The 7,500-nt window shown below is 58.3% G+C and overlaps 1 protein-coding gene across 5 annotated transcripts in view; it reads right to left on the bottom strand.

Moving 5' to 3' along the window:
- bahcc1b (BAH domain and coiled-coil containing 1b) overlaps nt 1-7,500 on the bottom strand; it is an 83,436-nt gene that overhangs the window by 16,569 nt on the left and 59,367 nt on the right. For all 5 annotated transcript variants that reach the window (XM_030098666.1, XM_030098671.1, XM_030098670.1 and 2 more), the window contains 7 exons: nt 5,638-7,500; nt 5,446-5,551; nt 4,726-4,919; nt 4,492-4,632; nt 3,550-3,731; nt 3,037-3,439; nt 1,201-2,124 (listed from right to left, as the gene is read on the bottom strand). The exon at nt 5,638-7,500 is cut by the window's right edge and continues 165 nt beyond it. In XM_030098666.1, the coding sequence (XP_029954526.1) occupies nt 1,201-2,124; nt 3,037-3,439; nt 3,550-3,731; nt 4,492-4,632; nt 4,726-4,919; nt 5,446-5,551; nt 5,638-7,500 (3,813 nt within the window). The remainder of the gene's footprint in view (nt 1-1,200; nt 2,125-3,036; nt 3,440-3,549; nt 3,732-4,491; nt 4,633-4,725; nt 4,920-5,445; nt 5,552-5,637) is intronic.

The raw sequence follows: 7,500 nt of genomic DNA, 5'->3' as shown, positions 1-7,500 counted from the left end.
TTAATCTGTAATTGTGATCTCCAGCGAACAGCTGAGATATCCATCTGCGTGGAGGAGCGCCATAAACGCATCTGTCTGGGATTGGTTTCATCTCTCACACACACACCGGCGGCGGCGCCGCGCCGTCAGAGGTATTAATAACAGGCGACGTGACGAGGCCGGAGCTGGCCTCACATAAATGTGCTGCAATTTTGAGAATGCTTTCCGCGCCATGACAGGACTTATTGATTTCACACCTATTACACATGCTAACCACGTGCATGCACATGTAAACAAATGCATGCTCACACGTTCTATATCTCCCTCTCACACACACACACACACACACACACACACACACACACACACACACACGCGCGTGGCAGCTGAGCGACTTATGATTTTTACACTTATTAATTCCGTCAACAAGGCTTGCAGAGGCAGGGTTTACACACAAGATTACATTGGTTTAATAAAAAAAGAAAAAGGAGCGAGTGAGGGAGAAAAAAAAAATAACAAAGAGGGAGGAGGAGGGAAGGCAGGGAGCAGGCAGCCTGGTGGAGAGACACACACTCTGATGGAGGAGAGCGAGGATTCATCTGGGATTACTTAACAGCTTACACACATACACACACATGCCACACACGCACGCACACACACACACACACACACACACACACACACGCTGGCATAAATAAAAACACTTTCTCTCAGAGGGACGAGAGGAAAATAGGAGCGCTTACAGGAGAAGTGTTTTAAAGGAAAGGGTCTAATTAGCAAAGCAAGACGCCAGAGCCTGGGGGACACGCTGGGCAGAGAGACACGGAGTAGCTGCCTCTGTGTGTGTGTGTGTGTGTGTGTGTGTGTGTCCTGGCTTGTTTCAGAAGCTTAGCTTATTTGTCCATCCCTTTGTCCCCTCCAAATACACACACATGCAGCCTTCCCGGAGGGGGAACAGGGACCACAGGCAGAAGGACCAGTTAGCGGGGATGTGTGTCTCAGAGTGTGTGTGTGATCCACATCTGGGGATCTCCCACCGTTCAGTGAAGAGACTGGTGTCATAGATTCTTCCATGATCTAATGTCCAGGTGTGTTTAAGTCCTTATCATGACAACAAGAGAGAGCAAACTGCAACCCAGCAGTGTGACAGTAAACAGACGGGACGACTTTCATTTAGTGAGAAATTAGAAGAAATAAAGTAGATTTTAAAGTGATTCTCACCTTCAGAGTCTTTTTCCTTGCCCTCCCTGCTCCTCTGCTGGATCTCCAGGTCGGCCAGCTCCCCCAGTATCTCCATGCCGCGGTGCGGTGACGGGCACGGCGCCCGGCCGGCCGGCGGCGGGGGGTACAGGGCGTCCCGGCTGGCGCACAGGGCCGCAGCGATCAGCAGCTCCAGGCTCCACATGTAGGCGCCCTGGAGCTGGGCCGCCGCGCTCTCCGGGGGCGGGGCCGTCTGCCCGGCGGATTGGGAAGGAGCCGGAGAACTGCAAGGTAATTCCACAACGTCCACACCGGGACTCGAGCCGCCCCCCTCCTGGTCCTCCTCCTCCTCCTCCTCCAGGTCTTGAACCACCTCTACATTCTCCTCGTTCTCCTCTGCCTCCTCTTCCTCGCGCTCCACAGGCACAGAGAAAATACATTCAGGTTCAGGCTCCACATTCTCTCCCTGGTCCTCCTCCATGTCCTCGTTTCCATGCTCCCGATCATCCTCCCGCTCTCTGGATCGCCGGGGCTCCTCCAGGCCAGCCTCCCGGCCCACGCAGCCCAGAGAGAGCTCTACTTTTAGGGTTTTGCCCGTGGCTGCGGCTGGGCAGGATGGATCTGGGACCGGAGCTGGGAAAGGGCATGGCGGCAGTCCAGAATTCTTGCAGCGGGGCTCGGAGACAGAGCATCCTTTTGTCTGCTTCCTCCCCTCCTCCGTAACTCCGCTCTGGGATTCCAGCACCTCGCCGTCTTTCACGTCCTCCTCTTCCCCCGTCTCGGCCCCGACCGTGAGCGGCGCGATGCGGCGTGGGACGGATCTGGACTCCGGCTCGGTCGGCTCTCCCTCCACCGTGGGCTCCTCGGCCCGTCGGGCTTCGGGAGGCGAGGGCCCGGCCTTGTAACCCACAGGTATCGAAGGGAAGGAGTAGACAGGAGGCAAATCTGGTGGTGGAACGCAGAGAGGAAGGTTTTTTTTAAAAACAAAAAAAGGGTAAAAAAAACATCAAGCTGACACATAATCAAAAAAATTAATTGATTTATGAAAAATGCAAATCTCGCTTATTATTGTTTTAAATTCAATCTTTGCCATTTTTCTCTGGCTGACAAGACGAGACACATGATTAGAGCTGGTAGATCACATTAACAGCAAGTCAGTGTGTGTGTGTGTGTGTGTGTGTGTGTGTGTGTGTGTGGAAATGTGAGTATATAGATCTAGGTGGGATATTGATGACACCCTGCCGTTCTCCTGTGATTGCGGCAGCGGCAGCCCTGTCACCCTGCGCTCTGGTTATTGATGGTATCCCTCCGCCCCCTGACAACGCCGCCAGATGAATGCGGATCCTTCCGCCTGTACTTCTCAAGGACCCCTGAAGGATAAGGAGGCTCGGTCGGAGGATTTCACTGACCTTCCTCTCGTGACATGCGTGGAGCATCAGACACACCTACACACACACACACACACACACACACACACACACACACACACACACAGAGTGCCCATATGCTTTCTCTGACCTTAATGGCCGCCCTGCCCGCCGTCCCTCTTTAGCTCGCTCAGAAGAAAGTGCACACACACACTCAAGGACACACGGCGTAAGGGATCAGCCGTGCTTCAAACAATTTCAGCAGAATCAAAAGAATACCACGCTTCAAAGACGTGCGCTACATTTCAGCAGCAGGGGCCTCCATCTCTCAATCTCTTTTTTCTTCCACACTACATCTTTCTATCTCTCTCCTCTGTTTGCTGTCTTTATAATTTTCGTTATCTGATGTTTCGGCTTTCTGGTACAGAACGTTAAATCAGACGTCTCATTCATTAACCCGCAGGCTTCAAAACGCACGAAATAAACACACCTGGTTCCAGGGATTGTGGGTAATCCTGGGGCGGCTGTCCCTCTCCTCGCTCGCCGCCTCTGTCCAGCCCCTTCGGGAGGTGCGACGGGGCGGGGCTGAGCGCCGGGGAGCGCGGGGCGGCGGCGGCCGGGCTGGGCGCCGGGGTCAGCGGGTTGGGCGGGTGCGGCCGCGTGGAGGGGGAGTGGTAGCAGGGCGACTGGCGGCTGCTCAGACACGTCCCCGGAGACGGCGTGGACGTCTTGGGCGGAGGGGGCGTGTGCGAGAACGGCTTGGCGACGTGGGAGGAGGCCACGGATGGAGAAGAGGAGGAAGAGGACGAAGAGGAAGAAGACGCTGGAGTTCTGGAGGCGGCGGATTCATGAGGAGAGTCGTCTATCGTGATCGCATGGTCCTCATGTTTACTCTGTGAAGACAAAACGGAAGGAAACATTACAAACCAACACGATAACGATGTTTCTCAGACAGCGAGCTCCCGGTTGAAATCCAGATTTTGTGATTTTTTTGCAGTCTCACCTGTCCGAGCGTCTGGCGCTGCATGCGCTCCATGGCTCGCTGCTGCTGCTGGTGCTGCAGGGCGTACAGCTCCTGCTGCCGCAGGAAGGAGGAGCGGGAGTAGACCGGGTGGTGCTGCAGGTGGGGAGGAGGACCTCGGCCTCCGTACACCGAGGGCCAGAGTCCCGACGGCTCCAGGACGTCTGGAGGAGGAGGCACAGGGAGACGGTTCTGTGCAGGGAGGCCCGCGTTTTGAATTCACATGCAGACACTTCACGCGCGCGCGTACGCACGCACGTCCCTACTTGGCTGCTTTGTCGCTGGGAACCTTTGTTCTGTGAGATTAGCCTGAGTGGGCTAATGTTTCCCAGGGGAAGGGTTCAGTGGATGCACTTCCCCTCACTGCAGGAACTCTCGTGGAGTGAGGCGAGGGAGGCGGGAGATAATTAAATTTCACAGCCTGTTTGCAAAGCAGCATTGACACACACGTGCACGTGCACGCACGCACACGCACGTTTTTTTTTTTTTTTTCCCTCTGAGCCGTACAACACAACCTTTACCATATCATATTGTTTCAGACACGAGCACAGTTTTAGATATCAACGCGCAGGAAGCGCGAAGTCCAGTTCAAACGCGCCGGCGCTCCGCCACCAGAGAGATGAAACGCCGGTTGAAATGGTTTGCATAATGTTGGGCACATGAAGGGGGGGGGGGGCAGTGGAATAGCTGCTCCCATTAACGAAGCTATAAAACATGGTCCCACTGACAGAGGGACTTAGTTGAGCATTATATTATGATTAGCCAATGATACTAAAACTCTGGGAGAGAAATGGCAGCGGCTTTGATGGTGCAAATGGAGAAAGGGAGGAGGCGAGGGGGGCTGTTAGGGGCAGACGGCGGCGGAGAACACGGGCCCTGCCGCCGGCGCGTGTCCTGTAGCTGTGAGAGGACGGGGAGCTTTACCGAGGTGGTGATGAGGCCCGGGCTCCGCAGGCAGAACCACCAGGGGGGAGCTGGGATCCTGGGTGAGCGACCCCAGAACGGGCTGCAGAGGGCTGGGCAGACCGGGAGGGAAGCCGGGACCCATCCCCACATGGCTCAGACCTGAAATAACGGCGCAGCGTTCCAGATTTACTCACCCTACAAACACATTCATGCTCACTTTCGTTTTTTTAAATAACCGCTGAGTGCACTGACTGTACGAGTGGCCCATCCAGAGGGAGGGACTTCCTGTCCCCTGCATCCAGTGGTGGTGAGCCGGGTGGGCGTGTGCGGCGGGGTCGGCTCCGAGCTGGCTGCTGCCCCCGGGGACCAGGAGGTGAGAGGTCAGGTCGCCGTGGCAGCTGCTCGAAGGGTGAATCCTGGCAAACTCCACGCAGTCCTTGTTGTCTCTGCCGTAGCAGTGGTAGGACGGACCTCGTCATTATCCTGATTATCCCTCTTATTGTCATCATCACTAGCGTCATTATGATCATTATCTTCATCCTTGTCATCTTCATTACTTCTACCATTACAACCATCAAGAAAAGGAAATGTGACGGCAACAGGAACAGCCATCATCTTGTGCCCGGTCTATGAGTTCTCATTATATGTTTTCTTCCCTTAATATGACTACATAATAAGAGCCTGATACTTCAGAGACATCCATATTAGTCCTCGTAACATTAATGCACCACATCTCATCTCAGGGAGAAAGAGAGCGAGGGAGAGCGAGAGAGTGAGGGGTACAGAAATACCACATCAAAGGGTGAGAAGAGTAAATGGAGCGAGGGGATGAGAGAAAGGAGAAGCAGGGCTGCAGCCTGGGAGAGAGCCGCCCGGAGAATAAAAGAAGCGCAGCTTATCAGATGAAGGGAGAAACGAGCAGATGCTCCGGCGTGTGTTTGGGCGCGAGCGTGCGCCCAGATGTGTTCGTACCTGATGATCATTTCTCTGTCCAGGTGATGAAGGCCGATCTGATCGTCCGACAGCCTCTTCCTCTCCTCCGCCTCCCGGCCCAGGGGGTAGACGGGACGCGACACCCCTGATTCACAAAACAGGACGGCGCAGTCAGAAGTGCGGTTTTCTTCATGTCCTCTATCGTCTACAGGAACATCCGCGGCGTCTGACCTTTCATGCCGGGCAGCACCCGGCCCTGCCGGCTGAGGCCCGGGCTGCTGTCCTGGGAGCGATGGGGGGGCCTGGCCACCGCAACCGCGATGCCCACGGGCGGCTGCCGTACCTCCCCCTCCCCCGCTTCCCCCGGGTCCTTCCCGCCCCGGTCGCCCCTCTCTCCATCGCTGGCGGGGCCGCGGCGAAGGGGCAGCGGCTGTTTGGGCGAGTCCTGGTGGGCGTCGCCGCTTTTAGCTCCTCCCTTGTCTCCCTTCTCCGGCCGGTCTCCGCCCTGCTTCAGGCAGCCCAGACCGCCAAACGGGCTTCGCTGTGGCAGCAGCAGGGGCTGCTGGGAGCTGTAGTTCATCAGGTTCTTCATGGCGCTGCCCTCGCCCTCGGTTGGGTGTGACGAGGAGCGAGTTAGAGGGGGAGGGAGCTTAGAGTGGGCCTGATCCGGGTCGCTGCTGGGAGCTCTGCTGCCGAGCCCCCGAGATTCACCTCTACCAGCCAGAGAGTGGTGGGAGGGCTTCCTCTGGTCTTCCTGGTGTCCCCCTTGACCCCCCCAGGAAGGTGCTGTCTGGTTCCCCTCCCTGCCCCGGTCCTCTACAGCTCCATGGCCGTTGTGCTGCTGGTGGCGTATCCTCGCCACCCTCTGCCCGTCCCTCTGATCCGCCGCCCCCGACCCCATCCTGCCACCCACCGACGAATGGGAGCAGTCCCTGAAGGGGGCGGCGCCACCATCGGCTCCACTCTTGGACGTGCCTTGCCCGGCGGCGGGATGTGCTTCCTGAGCGTCTACCGGGAGAGAGGGCCTGTGGACGTCCCCGACCACCTCCACGTCTCTGAAGGCCGCCGACGTTTCCAGGCTGCAGGAGCGCAGCTCGGGCTGGGCGCTCCGGGTGGGGCCGGCTTTGTGGAGCGGATGGTGAGTCCAGTCGGGAGGCCTGTCAGACTTGCTGTAGCCCAGCTGCTGCTGGTGCGGCTGGGATCGGTCCTTCTTCTGGCAGCTGCTCAGCTGGTTGAGGTGATGAGAGGGACTCTCGTACGACCCCTCTGCGCTCTTGTCGTCTGCCTTTCTCGCCCCTCCTCCCGCTCCTCGGCAGTCTGGAGCAGCCAGGTCCCCCTGCGGCCCGACGGAGGGCACGTAGGTGGGGCCCGAGACTTTCTCGTCCCTGCCGGACCCTCCGGCGGCGGACGCCGGGTCTTTGGGGGACGGGAGCGCCAGGGGGCTCGGGGGACAGTAGAACTCAGGGTGCGGGTGGTGGTGCGCGTGGTGGAGCCACCCTCCAGCCACCGTGGGGCTCAGATGCAGGGCGTGCGGAGGAGGCGGGGGAGGGGGGGGCGGAGGCATGGAGTAGGAAGCTACGGAGTGGGGGGTCGGGGGTGCGAGGATCGCTGTGGCCGCCGCCGCCCCACGCCTCATACATTCAGACGAGGAGGCCGAGGACTCGCTGATCCTCATCTCCCCGTTAACGGGTCCGTCTTTGGAGCAGCGCCTGCCGCCTCCAGAGGGGGGCCTGCCGACCCCGCCGCCGCCGCAGCTGCTCAGCGCGCCCCCCTTTCCTCCAGACAGAGCCTCGGCCCCGGCGCCGCCGGACAGCTTACAGGCACTCATATGTTTGATTCCCTGACCGCCCGGATCGCCGTCTCTGAAGTCTTTGTGTCGCTCCAGGGAGTGTCTGTGGTCCTCCTCCCTCCCCGGGAGGGCTAGGTGAGGAAGCAGTGCATGATGGGGGTGGGGGTAAGCCTGGTGGTGGTGGCCGGACGGCGTGGTGACCGGGTTCAGCTGATGATGAAGATGGAGCTGCTTGTCTTTGCTCTCCTGGTGCCGCTCCTTGCTGCTCGATCGGTCCTTCTCCTTCGACACGGACGCAACGCCTT

The sequence above is a fragment of the Salarias fasciatus genome, chromosome 8 (genome assembly GCF_902148845.1).
Source record: "Salarias fasciatus chromosome 8, fSalaFa1.1, whole genome shotgun sequence".
Lineage (NCBI taxonomy): Eukaryota > Metazoa > Chordata > Actinopteri > Blenniiformes > Blenniidae > Salarias > Salarias fasciatus.
The sequence above is the reverse complement of the archived record's forward strand: the minus strand, read 5'-3'. Positions and strand labels throughout refer to the sequence as shown.